Below are 20,681 nucleotides of genomic sequence, written 5' to 3'. Positions count from 1 at the left end.
GCTAACTTAGCTACGGGACCTCGACAGAGCTATGCTAAAAACATTAGCTCTCCACCTACGCCAGCCCTCATCTGCTCATCACGACCCGTGCTCACCTGCGTTCCAGCAATCGACGGCGCGACAAAGGACTTCACCCGATCATAGGTGCGGTCGGCGGCTAGCGTCGGATAGCGCGTCTGCTATCCAACTCAAAGTCCTCTTGGTTGTGTTGCTGCAGCCAGCCGCTAATACACCGATCCCACCTACAGCTTTCTTCGTTGCTGTCTCCATTGTTCATTAAACAAATTGCAAAAGATTCACCAACACAGATGTCCAGAATACTGTGGAATTTTTCGATGAAAACAGACGCTGTTTGTATTGGGACACAATGGTGTCCCAATACTTCCGTTCAATCCGTGACGTCACGCGCAAACGTCATCATACCGAGACGTTTTCAGCCGGATATTTCTCGGGAAATTTAAAATTACACTTTATAAGTTAACCCGGCCGTATTGGCATGTGTTGCAATGTTAAGATTTCATCATTGATATATAAACTATCAGACTGCGTGGTCGGTAGTAGTGGGTTTCAGTAGGCCTTTAAAACTAGAGACATATATAGAAGAGACATTTTAATTCTTGGCAAGAGGCAAATATTTTGCAGTGCAGTGTATTGTTAAATTATTTACTTTTTTTTGTTAAAAAAAAAAATTTTGTTAGATTTTTTTTTTCACCATTTTCTGAACGTACAAAATCATTTGATGCTGTTGAAAAATTTCAAGTAAAATCTATCAACAATAATATCGGCAATACTGTACCCGTTATTTAGCTGATATCAAATTGCTACTAAAATTTGCAGTATCACCTACCAAATTTAAGCATTATTATCTAACTGTTCTCAGTAGATGTGGTCTCCTCCTGAATACTAACTTTCTGGGACACCCCCAATTCAGTCAGCATGTAATATTCCACTGTAATGTGACTTGTATTTCTCTTTAAGACCCACCTTCCAAACGCTCCTTTTCAGTGTTTGTTCATGTCAAAATATTCAGCTGGTTGCTGTAAAAAAGATGAATTTGATGTATTTTTTTAGCTTGTTGAGTATACCTAATTTGCAAGGTCTATAAGGAAAAAGGAACATTTTGAAGCAGTTTTATTGATATGTCCAATTCATTATCTTCATTGAGGCAAAAATTAATGATTAAGTTTTTTATTTTGTTGTAGAGATATTATACACAAGGTATGTAGATTACAAAATGTTCGGTTCTGTCAAGGGAGCCAAAATGTTTCCTTCTGGCTATGAAAGCCTTTTTAATTTCACGATCTTCCTCCTCGGGTTTTGTCAGCTCAAAACGAACACGAGTTTTATTGAGTCTCCTTGGGGTGCACAAACGTTTGGTGGCATTAATTAAGCGAGACCTCTAACTTGAAGCCTTTATTCAATGCAGCAAAGTTGGAATTATTCAACTCAATGATTCACCGGTCCATGAAAATATCTGAGGGACGATTGGAAACGAGGCTAAGAATGTAAAAAAAACGGAGCGTGAAATCAGTCGCTGGGTTTTTCATACAACATAAAGACGTCACGGTCTCCCCATTGACAGCATCAGATGATAATATGACATGTGTTAAAAATGACATACACGTAACCCAATACAGTTCCTGTTTTTTGAAGATACCTAAGAATAGTCAACTATTCGTCAATTCGATTCAGAGGAGTCGGATCCCCATCACATTCGAATCGTCGGATCCTGAAATCTGCCCACACCTTTCTTTTACTCTCATATTCTCCCATCCAGCCTGCGGACGCTATCCATACACTTGGGTAAAACAGAATCCATCCTGTTTGGGTCCCACATCAAACTTAAGAAAGTCAATGACTTCACCATAAAAGTAGGTGACATTGTTATCACCAGGAAAGATGAGGTCACCTACCTAGGTTCCATTCTAGAGGCTAACCTTTCCTGTGATAAAATGGCAACCAAGGTAATCAAAAAGGTTAACCAACGAACGAGATTTCTCTACAGAATCTCCTCTCTGGTCAACAAAAGCACCTTGAGGATTCTGGCGGGAACTCTTGTTCAACCCTTTTTCGATTACGCATGCACCTCCTGGTACCCTAGCACCTCCAAAACCCTCAAATCTGAACTCCAAACATCTCAGAACAAGCTAGTCAGGTTACTTTTAGACCTCCACCCCAGATCCCACCTCACTCCTACCCACTTCTCTAAAGTGGGCTGGCTCAAGGTGGAGGACAGAGTTAAACAACTTGCACTGAGCCTAGTCTATAAAATCCGCTACACCTCCCTGATACCGAAGTACATGTCAAACTACTTCCTTAACGTAAATGACCGCCATAACCACAACACCAGGGGGTGCTCCACTAACCACGTTAAACCCAGATTCCGAACTAACAAAGGTCTTAACTCATTCTCTTTCTATGCCACATCAATGTGGAATGCGCTCCCAACAGGTATAAAAGAAAGGGCATCTCTATCCTCCTTCAAAACCGCAATAAAAGTTCACCTCCAGGCAGCTACAACCCTAAACTAACACCCTCCCCGGATTGCTAATAATCAAATGTAAACAATCAAATGCAGATACTTTTTATTTTTCTTATGCCTTCTGATCTCTCTCTCTCTCTCTCTCTCTCTCTCTCTCTCTCTCTCTCTCTCTCTATGTCCACTACTTGATGTCCATATCCTCCCCCCCGCCCTCCACACCCCTGATTGTAAATAATGTAAATAATTCAATGTGATTATCTTATGTGATGACTGTATTATGATGATAGTATATATGAAAGTATATATCTGTATCATGAATCCATTTAAGTGGACCCCGACTTAAACAAGTTGAAAAACTTATTCGGGTGTTACCATTTAGTGGTCAATTGTACAGAATATGTACTTCACTGTGCAACCTACTAATAAAAGTCTCAATCAATCAATCAAACGCGCCCATCCCGCGTATATTAGGCAAAATGTTTAAGTTGTGAATGAAAGCAAGTTAATTCCTGTACTAATGAAGTTTTGCTGACACTTGTGAATGTCAGTGAAATCCGTGAAAAAGATAACATTTGAAATGTGAAAATGCCGTACCAATCTAGGGAGTGCTTGTCACGTGAACGTGCATAGTCATAGTGATGTTGTGTGTGTGTATGCACGGTACAACAGCTTCTTCTCCCCGGCTGGATGTAAATTATATTCTGTTGCTGAAACGTTGTGTACTTGTTATTAAAACCAACTGTTACATTATATATAATTTATTTATTTATTTAAATAGTCACATAGTTTAATGATCAGGGTCCGGATGACATCGTATGTACTAGACCAGTGGTTCTCAAATGGGGGTACGCGTACCCCTGGGGGTACTTGAAGGTATGGCAAGGGGTACGTGAGAGATTTTTTTTAAATATTCTAAAAATAGCAACAATTCAAAAATCCTTTATGAATATAAATAAAAACCTATCTTTTTTTCCAAATAGTTCAAGAAAGACCACTACAAATGAGCAATATTTTGCACTGTTATACAATTTAATAAATCAGAAACTGATGACATTGTGCTGTATTTTACTTCTTTATCTCTTTTTTTCAACCAAAAATGCTTTGCTCTGATTAGGGGGTACTTGAATTTAAAAAAAATTCACAGGAGGTACATCACTGAAAAAAGGTTGAGAACCACTGTACTAGACGTCTGTTAGAATGTTCCAAAACAGCCACTCACGCTCTCAAGAGACAATGATCTGCATTATCCATCCATCCATTTTCTACCATGATTTTTGATAGTTATTTCAGAGTGCCGTTGGGGTCATTTTATCCTCATCTTTTACCCTGTCTCAATTGAAACAATCAATAGATATTTCTGGAAGTTTCATGCTTTTTGACAACGTTTAATCAATGTTGGGTTCTGACTTGAAATTTCCCAACCAACAACGTGGATCCAACGTTAGACTCAACGTTGTCTTAATTCACAAATACAACTTTTCTTACCTATTGGTTCCTGTTGTTGTGTATTTGGGATCTGCATAAGTCCCGAAAATTTGAAATAGAACCGTGGAGGCATTGAAGAGATGTATAAAACAATACGGCCATCCTTCATACTTCCTCAAAACGAGCCGTTACGTCACAGCTTGGAAAAATCACCATTTATACCAAATATGGTATAAATGTACCCAAAGTGCCTTGTGCACATCCGCCATTGTAGCCCCCGCCGTAGTCAATAAGCTCCTTTTTTTCCCCCAATCCTCTTGTTGTGTGGCAGACTGTCTCTCACATGCACATGCATCCTCCACTGAATGCCATTTCTTATAAATATTAGCGTATTGTTCAAACGTATATCTGTCAGTAGACTCGATATGGCAGCACTATGAACTACAACCAAAGCCGGTGGGAGAAGATGCTGTTGAAGTGGAGGCACGTAAATAAGACCGCCCTCCATGCGGCGCATCCTGAAGAGACGGCCAGAAAGCAGCTGTAGAAGTTCTTTAAAACATAATTTATGCAAAATGTAGACCAAAGAACCACCATTACATGTTATGTAGACCAGTGTTTTTCAACCACTGTGTCTGGTGTGCCGTGGGAAATTATGCAACTTCACCTAATTGGTCCAAAAAATATATTTTGCAAATCAATAATTAGAATAACGTGCCGTTGTCTAGTGTCTGTGCCGTACAGTGCTTGGCAGGGTAACCATGTAGTACTCCAGTAGATGGCAGCAGGTAGTTAATAGCTTTGTAGAAGTCGGAACGCGTCGAGGATGGTTTGTCGTGATCCCAATAGGCAGAGCACAGCGGGAGACAGCATGCAGGTAAAAAATACGTAATGCTTAAAACAAAAATGAACAAAAGGCAAGTCTTGTGGGAAAAGGCACTGAAGCATAGGGATGGCTATGCAAAACGTAAGTAAAACTGAACTGGCTACAAAGTAAACAAAAACAGAATGCTGGACGACAGCAAAGACTTACAGTGTGTGTCCGTACATGACATGACAATCAACAATGTCCACACTGAAATAGTCTTGATTGCCAATACAAAGCAGGTCAGGCAATAGCACTCAAAGGAAGGCGAGAAGCTGCTACAGGAAAACACCAACAAAACAGGAAGGGTCACCAAAATAACAGCGCAAGACAGGAACTAAAGCACTACACACAGAAAACTACAAACTAAAAAAAAAAAGACAACCTGGTGGATTTTCATTTTTTAACGTTTCTGCTGGTGGTGTGCCTTCGTATTTTTTCAATGAAAAAAACGTGCCTTGGCTCAAAAGAGGTTGAAAAACACTGATGTAGACCACAAGAAAGTGTTTTAAATGTAGAAAAAAAACATAATATGACCCCTTTAATGCGCCTTATATGTATGAAAATAGACCCGCTCATCAACAGTGCGCCTTATAATCTGGTGCGCCTTATGGTTTGGAAAATACGGTAGAAATGGTGCTGAAGCCCCCACACTGCACCAAAACTTAAATTGAGAGGATGTAACTAGAGATGTCAGATAATGGCTTTTTTGCCGATATCCAATATTCCGATATTGTCCAACTCTTAATTACCGATTCCGATATCAACCAATACCGATATATACAGTCGTGGAATTAACACATTATTATGCCTAATTTTGTTGTGATGCCCCGCTGGATGCATTAAAAAATGTAACAAGGTTTTCCAAAATAAATCAACTCAAGTTATGAAAAAAAAATGCCAACATGGCACTGCCATATTTATTATTGAAGTCACAAAGTGCATTATTTTTTTTAACATGCCTCAAAACAGCAGCTTGGAATTTGGGACATGAGAGCATGAGGAGGTTGAGGTGGGCGGAGGGGGGGGGTACCGGGGGGTGTATATTGTAGCGTACCGGAAGAGTTAGTGCTGCAGGGGGTTCTGGGTATTTGTTCTGTTGTGTTTATGTTGTGTTACGGTGCGGATGTTCTCCCGAAATGTGTTTGTCATTCTTGTTTGGTGTGGGTTCACAGTGTGGCGCATATTTGTAACAGTGTTAAAGTTGTTTATACGGACACCCTCAGTGTGACCTGTATGGCTGTTGACCAAGTATGTCACTTGTGTGTGTGAAAAGCCGTAGGTATTATGTGACTGGGCCGGCACGCAAATGCAGTGCCTTTAAGGTTTATTGGCGCTCTGTACTTCTCCCTACGTCCGTGTACCACTCCGTACAGCGGCGTTTTGAAAAGTCATACATTTTCCTTTTTGAAACCGATACCGATAATTTCCGATATTACATTTTAAAGTATTTATCGGCCGATATTATCGGACATCTCTAGATGTAACCCATATATTTATTTTGCACCATGACTTTCTGCAGCCTATGTATTTAACGCACTGTAAGCGTAAACGTAAAACGTCATAATGCAGTACTCTGCCACACCTGGAGGGGGCGTACGTGCACATCCTCTTTCCTCCAGTAATGTCTTCATCCAAAAATGTCCGAGTTGTATAATAATTATTGTCCAAGCAGAGAAAAAGAAAGGCGGGAACCATGCAGACATTCTACTAGTCCTTGTCTAAGTGCTGGAATGTTGTATTGTTTTGTCCCACAGCAACACATGCAGAAGAGTGTTTGTCTGGGGGCACCATCTGATTAAGCAGGTCAGCTCGTCCAGAAAATAAAGGAGCTGGTCCAAATTGCGCACTGTTAAATTGTGTTGTTGCCAATTTCCATACCGACAATAGCAATCTGCAGGACGTCTGAAACTGTAATCCAACAAAGAGCAATTAATATAGAGGACATTATTTACACAATGTGCCCGTGTTTTTACATGAGCACAACACCATGTTTATTTCTGGGCTTCTATCGCAACTTGGCAAACATCCAAATGCGAAAAAGGGGGTGAGTGGCCACTCCCTATTCCCTTGGCTCCGTGCGACTTTTTATTGGATTACTTCTATCCTTAAACTAGATCCATTTTAATGCAAAATAATAATAGTTGCATTAACTACATTTAGAGTACTTGCGGTAGAACCAAAGTTATCAAACAATAGTAATCTTCCCGCCACTAAAGATTGGATGTTTTGATATTGGTCCATCAGACATTCCAAAGTGCCACATGGGAACGTTCCAGAAATATATTAATTGCATTCAGAACAGGAAATACCATTGGACAGGGGAGTGCAAACATCTTCCACTGAGGGCCACATATTAAACACACTAATATCAATCCAATGTGGTCAAAGATATGCTAAAATAGTCAATACAGCTTTGGTTTTCATAGAGGGCCAACTGGGACAACATTCTAAAAAATACCAAAATGTGTCAATCATTATATAAATCTCAAAATGTTGAAATAATGAAATCAATAATTACATTTTGGGGAAAAAAGAAATTGACATCCCAACAGGCAGTAACATAATCTTTAAGTGATAATCTGTATGAAAATGTAGCTAAAGGTGTTTACGTATTGACTATGTAAACTAGCATTAGTGTAGTTCATTTTCATTTTTCATTTTTGTATTTATCTCCTTCATTGATGTGCATCTTTGATCAATAGACACTTAAACCTCAGCAACTAAACACACATTTACACACCAATGCCTGAGAAGGAACAGGATGAAGTAAATCTTATATTTTCCTGCCCCCTTCAACATAATACATAGTCTTACTTAAAGGCCCACTGAAACCCACTACTACCGACCACGCAGTCTGATAGTTTATATATCAATGATGAAATCTTAACATTGCAACACATGCCAATACGACCGGGTTAGAATAGTAAAGTGCAATTTTAAATTTCCCGCGAAATATTCTGCTGAAAACGTCTCGGTATGATGACGTTTGCGTGTGACGTCACGGATTGTAGCGGACATATTGGGACACCATTGTGGCCAGCTATTAAGTCGTCTGTTTTCATCGCAAAATTCCACAGTATTCTGGACATCTGTGTTGGTGAATATTTTGCAATTTGTTTAATGAACAATGAAGACAGCAAAGAAGAAAGCTGTAGGTGGGAAGCGGTGTATTAGTGGCCGGCTGCAGCAACACAACCGCGCTACCGTCAGTACGCAGCTTTGGCTTCCAAACATTTGATCCCTTGCCCGTACGTGCGTGCCGCTATGTACATGTCACGTACGTAACTTTGGGGAAATATATGTGCTGTATGAACTTTACGGAGGTGAACGGTACTTTGGGCTGTGGGATTGAGTGTGTTGTGCGGGTGTTTGAGTTGTATTGGTGGGTTATATGGAAAGGAGGGGGGAGGTGTTTGTTATGTGGGATTAATTTGTGGCATATTAAATATAAGCCTGGTTGTGTTGTGGCTAATAGAGTATATATATGTCTTGTGTTTATTTACTGTTTTAGTCATTCCCAGCTGAATATCAGGTCCCACCCGCCTCTCACAGCATCTTCCCTATCTGAATCGCTTCCACTGCCCTCTAATCCTTCACTCTCACTTTCCTCATCCACAAATCTTTCATTCTCACTCAAATCAATGGGGTAATCGTCGCTTTCTCGGTCCGAATCGCTCTCGCTGCTGGTGGCCATGATTGTAAACAATGTGCAGATGTGAGGAGCTCCACAACCTGTGACGTCACGCTACTTCCGGTACAGGCAAGGCTTTTTTATCAGCGACCAAAAGTTGCGAACTTTATCGTCGATGTTCTCTAGTAATTATTTTCAGCAAAAATATGGCAATATCGCGAAATGATCAAGTATGACACATAGAATGGACCTGCTATCCCCGTTTCAATAAGAAAATGTAATTTCAGTAGGCCTTTAATGGATAGCATACAGACCAAACAAATACATCCAAATATAATGAAAACAAACAAAAAACACACAAAAAAACACAACAAGTGCAAAACTTCATGAAGTATAAACCGAACAAAAAAAAGTAATATACACCTCACGGGATGATACAAAACAAATACAAAACCAGACAAAAAAATAAGTAAAATAATAAATATAAAGCAAAATGTTAACACGTATGGCTGTCCATATGATCTTATTGTTCTGTCTTTATATATGTTTTTCAATTGGAATATATAGTTAGTTGGGTGTAAGGTAAAACGTTAAGTAACTGATCCACAGATGTTGGAGTAAGTCAAAGTATTTATTGCAAGTCTCAAGTCTTTAATCCCAAGTCAAGTCTCAAGATAATTTGGTGTTTTCAAGTCCTTCCACACTTTCGAGTCCACTCATCTACAAAACCCAAAACCAGTGAAGTTGGCACGTTGTGTAATTCGTAAATAAAAACAGAATACAATGATTTGCAAATCCTTTTCAACTTATATTCAATTGAATAGACTGCAAAGACAAGATATTTAATGTTCGAACTGAGAAACGTATTTTGCAAATGATCATTAACTTAGAATTTAATGGCTGCAACACGTGCCAAAGTAGTTGGGAAAGGGCATTTTTACCACTGTGTTACATGGCCTTTCCTTTTAACAACACTCAGTAAACGTTTGGAAACTGAGGAGACCAGTTTTGGAAGCTTTTCAGGTGGAATTTTTTCCCATTCTTGCTTGATGTACAGCTTAAGTTGTTCAACAGTCCGGGGGTCTCCGTTGTGGTATTTTAGGCTTCATAATGCGCCACACATTTTCAATGGGAGACAGGTCTGGACTACAGGCAGGCCAGTCTAGTACCCCCACTCTTTTACTATGAAGCCACGCTGTTGAAATAGGTGTGGAGCAGAGACAGTGTTCACAACGGATATACATCTGTCCATAAACAATCTAAGTCCCGACAAAGACAGAAATCATCCACATAACCTAAATAGTCTTGATTACAAACGGAAAACAGGTGCGGGGACCAGCAGGAAACGAGAAACCAGGAAGTAAAAAGTACAAAATAAGAGCGCAAGAAAGGAACTGAAACACTAAACACAGGAAAAACACTAACATACTCAAAATAGGGCAGAGCCTGGTGTAACACGATGTGACATATTGTGTATGACTACACTGAGAGTGCACAATAATTGGCATCTTGGCCACTGTCCCGTGTAAATACAGCAACCAGTGTTATAAAACTATTGTATATATGTCTCACCTAGCTGTCTTTCTTTGTGTGTTGGCTTGTAAAATGACAAATTTGCTCTTTCGGGTTGTCAAGTTGTGCAATTAATAGCTGAACAGAACATCAGCTGAACATCGATTGAAGTGAACTGTACAGATATATGTATTGGTGGTAGGGCTGCAAATCTTTGGGTGTCCCACGATTCGATTCAATATCGATTCTTGGGGTCACGATTCGATTCAAAAACGTTTTTTTTTCGATTCAACGCGATTCTCGATTCAAAAACGATATTTTCCCGATTCAAAGGGATTCTCTATTCATTCAATACATAGGATTTCAGCGGGATCTACCCCAGTCTGCTGACATGCAAGCAGAGTAGTAGATTTTTGTAAAAAGCTTTTATAATTGTAAAGGATCAATCAACTGATTGCAATAATGTAAATGTGTTTTAACTATTAAATGAACCAAATATATGACTTATTTTATCTTTGTGAAAATATTGGACACAGTGTGTTGTCAAGCTTATGAGATGCGATGCAAGTGTAAGCCACTGTGACACTATTGTTATTTTTTAAATTTATTTATAAATGTCTAATGATAATGTCAATGAGGGATTTTTAATCACTGCTATGTTGAAATTGTAAGTAATATTGATACTGTTGTTGATAATATTCATTTTTGTTTCACTACTTTTGGTTTGTTCTGTGTCGTGTTTGTGTCTCCTCTCAATTGCTCTGTTTATTGCAGTTCTGAGTGTTGCTGGGTCGGGTTTGGTTTTGGAATTGGATTGCATTGTTATGGTATTGCTGTGTATTGTTTTGTTGGATTGATTAATAAAAATAAAAACATTTTAAAAAATAAATACAAATTAAAAAAATTGATTTAAAAAAAATGAGAATCGATTCTGAATTGCACAACGTGAGAATCGCGATTCGAATTCGAATCGATTTTTTCCCACACCCCTAATTGGCGGGTAAGCTCGATCATGGTTAACTACAAAAGTAGTTCGTTTTTAGGTAAGTATTTATTTTTGGACATGTGGTAGAGTAAGACGTCTTGCTCCTGCTCCATCTTCTTTAATAGTAACAGTAATTTAGTACAGCATAAATAATTTCCAAATATTGGCTTTGGTCTACTTACTGTTGCCTGGATCAGTGTTTTTCAACCTTTTCTGAGCCAAGACACATTTTTTTAATTGAAAAAAATCCCCAGGCACACCACCAGCAGAAAACATAAAAAAATGAAACTCAGCAGCCGATATTGACAGTAAAAAGTCGTTCTCTCAATTGTTGTATATGAATGCAAACCATAACCAAGCATGCATCACTATAGCTCTTGTCTCAAAGTAGGTGTGCTGTCACGACCTGTCACATCACGCCGTGACTTATTCTGAGTTTTTTGGTGTTTTCCTGTGTGTAGTGTTTTAGTTCCTGTCTTACGCTCCTATTTTGGTATTGATTGTCATGGCATGTACGGATGTACTTTGTGGACGCCGTCTGCTGCTCCACACGCTGTATTGATTGATTGATTGAGACTTGTATTAGTAGGTTGCACAGTACAGTACATATTCCGTACAATTGACCACTAAATGGTAACACCCGAATACATTTTTCAACTTGTTTAAGTCGGGGTCCACGTTAATCAATTCATGTAAGTCTTTGCTGTCGTCCAGCATTCTGTTTATGTTAACTTTGCAGCCAGTTCAGTTTTAGCTTCGTTTTGCATAGCCATCCCTAAACTTCAATGCCTTTTCTTAGCGGCACTCGCCTTTTGTTTATTTTTGGTTTAACCGTTAGATACCTTTTTGCCTGCAAACCATCGTCGTCGTTCCCGACATCTACAAAGCAATTAGCTACCTGCTGCTACCTACTAATATTGAAGAGTATTACGCGGTTACTCTGCCGAGCTCCAGACAGCAAAGACACTCAACAACGGCACATTTGCGGATTATAATTACTGGTTTGCAAAAAAATATTTTTCACCCAATTAGGTGAAATTACATAATCTTTCACGGCACACCAGACTGTATCTCACGGCACACTAGTGTGCCGCGGCACAGTGGTTGAAAAACACTGGCCCGGATGTCCCGATGGTTAGTCTGCATATGGAGTTTGTTGTATATTTGCCAAAGAAAATCGAGGCATGGTCTTACAAGTTGAAGTGCGTCCATATGTCTTCTCTTCTCTTTCTTCCCACTGCAGAAGACATATTGTACTGATGTTTTGTATTGATTCTTGCTTTTCCGGGTAAAAAATCAGAACAGTGTGCCTTCCAATGATGATAGTTCTGATTGAGTCATTGACGATAACAAAGATGAACATTTTTAGTCAATTAAAATTCAAACTGATGCCATCAGCAGACGAGTCATCGTGACATCTACAGAGCTCTAAGTTAAAGCTAATTCTACCGTTTTATTTGTTTACCAAAAAAATTATAATTTTTCCCTACTTCAAGGAATGTTTCGTTTAGACTTAGACTTAGACTTCCTTTATTGTCGTTCAAAGTTGAACTTTACAGTACAGATAAGAACAAAATTACGTTGCATTCGCTCGTTGTAGTGCAGTAGAAAAGAGCAATAGGTGTTTGCATTTACAAAAGAAGGTGCAGATATAAATAGATTTACTGTATGGATAAATATATTGCACTTTTGCATATGCATCCACGTTTACGGATGTATGTTATATTGTCTTAATGGTAAATCTAAAGTACGTCACACACGCAGCATAAAAAGGTAGTGGAGTTTCCTATTTATTTTTTGAAAAAAAAATTAAAGGTTTCCCGCACCACCGAGAGGGACAAGCTGTAGAAAATGGATGGATGGAGGAAGTTTGCCACGCCACACACAGTATCTGTATTTTGTGCTTCCGGTTCTTCTGGGCTCTAGGGCTGCAACTAACGATTAATTTGACAATCGATTAATCTGTTGATTATTACTTCGATTAAGTGCTCTAGAGTCCAGTGGCAACGTGCTTTACACCACTGCATCCCACGCTTTGCATTGGACTTGGTGATGTATGGCTTAGATGCAGCTGGTCGCCATGGAAACCCATTCCATGAAGCTCTCTGCGTACTGTATGTGGGCTAATTGGAAGGTAACATGAAGTTTGGAGCTCTGTAGCAACTGACTGTGCAGAAAGTCTTTGCACTATGCGCTTCAGCATCTGCTGACCCCTCTCTGTCAGTTTATGTGGCTGAGTTGCTGTTGTTCCATTTTCTCATAATAAAGCCGACAGTTGACTTTGAAATATTTAGGAGCGAGGAAAATTCATGACTGGATTTGTTGCACAGGTGGCATCCTATGACAGTTCCACGCTGGAAATCCCTGAGCTCCTGAGAGCGGCCCATTCTTTCACAAATGCTTGTAGAAATCGTCTCCATGCCTAAGGGTTGGATTGTATACACCTGTGGCCGGGCCAAGTGATTAGGACACCTGATTCTCATCATTTGGATGGGTGGCCAAATACTTTTGGCAATATAGTGTATTTATTGGCATTGACCTGTGTAGCAAAAAATGACAAACTACATATTTCCTCACCATATGATCATGCTACTTTTGCGTTAAACAAACGATTTGCAGGTGGTCGAAAAAAAGATGCTTTTAAATAAACTTTAAAAGCCTTATCTTTTATACTCTGTATTTTGGTTGACTAAATTCACAAATTTTAGCTGACTAAAATTTGGGTAACACTTTAGTATGGGGAACATATTCTAGGTAACAAAGACTTAATTTAGAGTTATTTGGACACTAGGGGAAAATATAAGGGTTAGGTTTAGGGTTACTAATAAGCAATAATTCTGAGGTTATTGAGGGAAGACTCTTAGTTAATGGCTTACTGGTTGTATAATAAGGCCATGCAGAATAAGGCATTAATAAGTACTAATCATGACTAATTAAGAGCCAATATGTTACTAATTTGCATGTTAATAAGCAATTAATTAATTGTGAATATGTTCCCCATACTAAAGTGTTACCAAAATGTGATGTAGTTTTGTTGACTAAAACGAAATTAATTTAGATGACTGAAATTTCACCCAAACTAAAATACATTTTGTCAAAAGTGTCAGGTTCAAACACTGATGACATCTATTAAACAGACAAGAAGCAAGGAATTAAACAGAGACAGAATTAAATTTAGCTAAGAGGAGAAACGTCTGGGCTGTACTCTTTGTACAGTCTTCCACTACGCTCTGGCAAAAGATTGTACGCATCCTCTTTTATTTGGACTTTCCCTGATTACATGGCAACAGCTGTTTCTATGGGAGGGGGGGTCGTAAACAGCCATTGCACTCGGTCACAAAACAGTTCAAAGAAAAGATGCCTGGAGCTTGCGTCAGGTCCTGCTTCCTCTCCGCTTTGTAGATCTCGGGTCAAGACAAAATCTTCCTGTGGATTACAATAGAAGAAAGAAACCAACACCTTCCTGTCGCTTCCCATCGTACACCGTGGAGTTTTACAAGCCTTTTGCTCGGTAGGATCAAAGACAGCTTTTGTCTTCTCGCAGGGCGAGCTGAACTCAATGTAACACAGAATTTGTGTGAATTATTCTGACAAAAAGACTGACTAAACTAAATGATAAACTTCTGTCAAAATGAACACAGTTCACACTCTCATGTGAGGTGCAAACCTACGACACTGTAGTCGCCAAATTTGAATGACGTGTTATTCGTATTAACTGTACATCGGACCACCTCCTGTGTGTTTATACTGCGACCGAACGACCACGTGCTCTTGTTTCTTGCAGGATTCAGAAATGTTACTACCGTCTGTGCACCGTCCTGGCATATTGCAGACACCACCAACTCCATCTGCATTCATGACTAATTGATTGTCTCAGTGAGAATGGAGCCGTCTATATTTGGAGCTGACAGTAAAAAGCTGGCAACCCTTTGTCTCCAGACTGGTGACATGGACCCCTGATGTCACAGTCTTGAAGGCTATAATTGCAATGATGATTGTTTCCAGGGAGAGCAAGAGAGCACATTAGAGTAAAAAGGGTGAACAAAATAACCGAGATTGCATGTCTAATATATTCTACAAACTCATGAATTTCTCACACTGCGCCAGGCTGCATTTTTCCCCTGCGCACCTGCCATCTTTGTCTCTTCTAAATACATCCGCTGACAACACATGCATTATACATGTTCCCTTCTGCCTCAAACGCATTCTCCTTGTGGTCTCACACAGTCATTATGGGTTGAAGAGGTAAAAATAACGAGCAGATCCTTGGTCAAAGGTTGTGTAATGATATCATTTTGGGAAAATAGAAAGAAAATGTGGCAATCTTGTGGCAATCTAGTCTTAGATTTGGATTGATCATATCTTGTCTAGTACGTAGTGCCAAAATCCGAACTATTTATATTCCAACACAAGAAGGGTGTGCCAGGTCAAGGATGGTTCTGCCCTATTGTAGTGGAAATAAAATAAAACAATAAAAAATCGAATTAAAAAACTATTGTTGAGATGTAACATGGGTGATTCTGATTGATTTGGGGCTGGTAATGGTCGTTCCACAGTGATTGTTTTTCGACACAATACCTCAATGCTAACGAGGGGAAATTGCACTTTAACAACCTTCGTTGGCATTGACATTGTTCTACCCACTACACTAGGGAAGATCTATCCTTGCCCAGGCACATCCTGTGTGGGAGTATAAATAGTTGGGGTTTTGGCACCAGCTACTAGACTAGATCTGACCAATCCAAGTCTAAGACCAGATCTGACCAATGAAAGTCCAAGACCAGATCTGACCAATGTAAGTCTAAGACCAGATCTGACCGATGTAAGTCTAAAACCAGGTATGACCAATGTAAGTCTAAGACCAGATCTGACCAATGTAAGTCTAGGACCAGATGTGACCAATTTAAATTTAAGACCAGATTTGACCAATGTAAGACCAGATCTGACCAATGTAATATTAAGACCAGATCTGACCAATTTAAGTTTAAGACCAGATTTGACCAATGTAAGACCAGATCTGACCAATGTAATATTAAGACCAGATCTGACCAATGTACGTCTAAGACCAGATCTGACCAATGTAAGTCTAACACCAGCTCTGACTAATGTAAGTTTAAGACCAGATACTGTATGACCAATATAAGTCTAAGACCAGATCTGACCAATGTAAATCTAAGACCAAATCTGACCAATGTAAGTCTAAAACCAAATCTAACCAATGTAAGTCTACAACCAGATCTGACCAATGTAAGTCTAAGACCAGATATGACCAATGTAAGTGTAAGACCAGATATGACCAATGTAAGTTTAAGACCTGATCTGACCAATGTAAGTCTAAGACCAGCTCTGACCAATGTAAGTCTAAGACCAGATCTGACCAATGTAAGTCTAAAACCAGATTGGACCAATGTAAGTCTAAGACCAGATCTGATCAATATAAGTCCAAGACTAGATCTGACCAATGTAAGTCTAACACCAGCTCTGACTAATGTAAGTTTAAGACCAAATATGACCAATGTAAGTCTAAGACCAGATCTGACAAATGTAAGTCTAAGACCAGATCTGACCAATGTAAATCTAAGACCAGATCTGACCAATGTAAGTCTAAAACCAAATCTGACCAATATAAGTCTAATACCAAATCTGACCAATGTAAGTCTAAGACCAGATCTGACCAATGTAAGTCTAAGACCAGATCTGACCAATGTAAGTCTAGATCAGATCTGACCAATGTAATTCTAAGACCAGCTCTGACCAATGTACCTAAGTCTAAGACTAGATCTGACCAATGTAAGTCTAAGACAAAAGCTGACCAATTTAAGTCTAAGACCAGATCTGACCAAAGTAAGTCTAAGACCAGATATGACCAATGTAAGTCTAAGACTAGATCTGACTAATGTAAGTCAAATACTAGATGTGACATATGTGAGTTTAAGACCAGATCTGATCAATATAAGTCCAAGACCAGATCCGACCAATGTAAGAATAAGACCAGATCTTACCAATGTAAGTCTAAAAGCAGATCTGACCGATGTAAGTCTAAGACCAGATCTGACCAAAGCAAGTCTAAGACCACATCTGACCAATGTAACTCTAAAACCAGATCTGATCAATGTAAATCTAAAACCACATCTGACCAATGTAAGTCTAAAACCAGATCTGACCAATTCAAGTCTAAAAGTAGATATGACCGATGTAAGTCTAAGACCAGATCTGACCAATCTAAGTGTCTGATGAAGCCTACTTGGATGAGAGACAAACTAAACAGTCCAGTTGCGACCGATTAAATGCCCTAAGAAAACTAAAATAATTGTGTGTGTCACTAGTTTGTTCTACCATCTTTTCTTATCATGTTTCCTGTGACAATTACAGACTCTATGGGGAGCTGACAAACTGCACATACCTGGTGGCGCTAAAGATGGACTGCTTCTGGCCCAACCAGCTGGTGGATGAGTTCTTCATCGGCGTCCACAACCATTACTTCTACAACTGCTCGCTGTCAGGGCGGCTGCTGAGGGACCCCCCCAACCGCATCCTGGGTCCTTTCATCGCCATGCCCATCCTGGTCACCCTGCTCATGACCGCCCTGGTGGTGTGGCGGAGCAAGCGCAGTGAAGGCATTGTGTAGTCGAGAAAAGGAAGGCGGGATTTTATGGACCTGCTGGAGGACTTAACATTATTCCACCCTCCGTGGTGCTCGAGCATCACTTTGATGATCTCAACTCCAGATCTTTTCTTTGAAAATGCCTCTGAACTGACCTCCTTTCCTGGACTTTGTTGCTGTGAATGATGGATGTGGTTATAGTGACAACAAAAAATATACAAAACAATTCAAATAAAAACTATGTAAATGAAATTAAACCATCTGTAGTGTAAAGAGTAACGCTGAAAAATGACAGAAATCGTAAATCTGTAAAATGACATAGTTGATATGGAAACTAGGGCCATTACAGCTCATTTGATGTATATCTACACATCTTGTATTGTACATACTTAAATCAGGCAATGTTAGTAACGAAGCAAAACTAAGTTATAATAGTCTGTCCCTATTTCAGTTGTTTTGTGTTCTGCAGCCTTCAGTTTGCAATAGATTATGTTGTCCTACAGATTTCATGTTCCTTAAAGGGGTCCTATTATGATTTTTTTTCTACATTGAAAACACTTCCTTGTGGTCTACATAACATGTATGGATCTTTGGTCAAAATGTTGCATGGATTATGTTACATAGACCGCCTTCAAGCCGCTTTCTGACCGTCTTTTCAGAACGCGCCGTTTGGTGGGCGGTCTTTTTTACGTGCCTGCGTCTTCTCCCCGTCAGCCATGTTGTCGTTTTTAGCGCTTCTATATGGACTTTTTCAAATGTTCTTGTAATCAGACCATAGTTTCAGTATATTAGATGGAATCTTTACCTGACATGTTTCGACTATCATCTGCAGTCTTCATCAAAAGGGTCACCTGACCACTGTGACGTGTTCAGCTGTTTTATAGACATGGCCAACCAGGCAGTCCTGTCAAGTCTACCTGATTGGCTGATTGGCTTGATGGTTAATGGAGGAGGGAGTCCCAGGTATGCGAGAGCATGAATGCTCCCTCATTCCGATTGATGGTTTCCTTGGGCCGCTTCCTTAGTTCGATCGCCTCCTTAAAGACCTACTGAAATGAAATGTTTTTATTTAAACGGGGATAGCAGATCCATTCTATGTGTCATACTTGATCCTTTCGCGATATTGCCATATTTTTGCTGAAAGGATTTAGTATAGAACGACGACGATAAAGTTCGTAACTTTTGGTCTCTGATAAAAAAAAGCCTTGCCCCGACCGGAAGTAGCGTGACGTAGTCAGTTGTTCGCTTCCTCATATTTTCCTATTGTTTTCAACGCAGCTAGAGCGATTCGGACCGAGAAAGCGACGATTACCCCATTAATTTGAGCGAGGATGAAAGATTCGTGGATGAGGAACGTTAGAGTGACGGACTAGAATGCAGTGCAAAACATATCTTTTTTCGCTCTGACCGTAACTTAGGTACAAGCTGGCTCATTGGATTCCACACTCTCTCCTTTTTCTATTGTGGATCACGGATTTGTATTTTAAACCACCTCGGATACTATACCCTCTTGAAAATGAGAGTCGAGAACGCGAAATGGACATTCACAGTGACTTTTATCTCCACGACAATACATCGACGAAGCTCTTTGGCTACTGAGCTAACGTGATAGCATCTGGCTCAAATGCAGATAGAAACTAAATAAATAAATCCCTGACAGAAGATCAACAATACTAATAAACCATGTACATGTAACTACACGGTTAATAATTTTCTGTCTGGCAAAGCTTAACAATGCTGTTGCTAACGACGCTGAAGCTAACTTAGCAACTTAGCAACCGGACCTCACAGAGCTATGATAAAACATTAGCGCTCCACCTACGCCAGCCAGCCCTCATCTGCTCATCAACACCCGTGCTCACCTGCGTTCCAGCGATCGACGGCGCGACGAAGGACTTCACCCGATCACAGATGCGGTTGGCGGCTAGCGTTGGCTAGCGCGTCTGCTATCCAAGTAAATCCTCCTTGTTGTGTTGCTACAGCCAGCCGCTAATACACCGATCCCACCTACAACTTTCTTCTTTGCAGTCTCCATTGTTCATTAAACAAATTGCAAAAGATTCACCAACACAGATGTCCAGAATACTGTGGAATTTTGAGATGAAAACAGAGCTTTTTGTATTGGCTCAATGGGCTACCGATACTCCTGTTTCACTGGCTACGTCACGCACGTTTTCAACCGGAAATTTAGCGGGAAATTTAAAATTGCACTTTATAAGTTAACCCGGCCGTATTGGCATGTGTTGCAATGTTAAGATTTCATCATTGATATATAAACTATCAGACTGCGTGGTCGGTAGTAGTGGGTTTCAGTAGGCCTTTAATCCATCGTTTGAATTTGTTACTTTCTGTGCCGATGATTTTGCCGTTGTCCCGGTCCATGCTGTGGTTATTTATTTTGCAATGATCTGATATGGCTGATTTTAAGATTTCCTGTACGGATTTTTGTTTTAGGCCCCTAACGTATGGTAATGTTATGACCTCTTTGTTCTTTATTTCAGGTTTTTCTTTGGGTTTCTCCTTTGTTCTCTTTTCCTTGTATTTTACTTGTTGTTCCCCTTTTTTTGATGGCCCAGTTTGGATATTGGCAGTTTTTGAGTGCATTTTTTATGTGTTTCTATTCTTTTTTTCTATCTTGTTCTTGTGTTATGATGTTGGCCCATTCATAGAGTGTTGTCACGACTAATAGTTTGCGTGCTGTGGGATGTTCGGAGGTCCTGAGTAGATATTGGTCGGTATGTCTCGGTTTTCGATGAACAGTAATGTTTTGACTGCCGTCACCTTTGCGGTGGGTTTTCATGTCCAAAAAAGTTATGGTCCCGTTCCTTTCCTCTTCATGTGTGAATTTGATGTTTCCAGTCTTGTCAATACTGTTGATGTGGTCTGCAAGATCATGACAGTGACGGTAAAGATTCCATCTAGTATACGGAAAATATGGCCTGATTACAAGAACATTTGAAAGAGTATATGAATAAGAAGACATAATGAACCATTTTGAGCAGCTTCTATATGGAGTCTACTGACGGATATAAGTTACTGTATTTGTATTCGAAATGGCAACAGCGGAGGATGCATGTGCATGTACGAGCCAGTCTGCTCCACGGCAAGAGGATAGAGAAAAAGAAGGAACTTATTGACGACAACGGCGGACTTCTGCAAAGCTCTTCGGGTAAA

General features: G+C 39.8%; 1 protein-coding gene across 3 annotated transcripts in view; it reads left to right on the top strand.

Moving 5' to 3' along the window:
* The window catches only part of LOC133663273 (receptor activity-modifying protein 1-like), a 159,577-nt gene extending 139,907 nt beyond the window's left edge, over positions 1-19,670 (top strand). For all 3 annotated transcript variants that reach the window (XM_062067626.1, XM_062067627.1, XM_062067628.1), the window contains one exon: positions 17,276-19,670. In XM_062067626.1, coding sequence (XP_061923610.1) covers positions 17,276-17,531 — 256 coding nt within the window. In that variant the 3' untranslated portion in view covers positions 17,532-19,670. The remainder of the gene's footprint in view (positions 1-17,275) is intronic.
* Positions 19,671-20,681: the final 1,011 nt, after the last annotated feature.

Source organism: Entelurus aequoreus, linkage group LG13 (genome assembly GCF_033978785.1).
Source record: "Entelurus aequoreus isolate RoL-2023_Sb linkage group LG13, RoL_Eaeq_v1.1, whole genome shotgun sequence".
Taxonomy (NCBI): domain Eukaryota; kingdom Metazoa; phylum Chordata; class Actinopteri; order Syngnathiformes; family Syngnathidae; genus Entelurus; species Entelurus aequoreus.
Note: the sequence above shows the minus strand (reverse complement) of the source record. Positions and strands in the feature narration are given on the sequence as shown.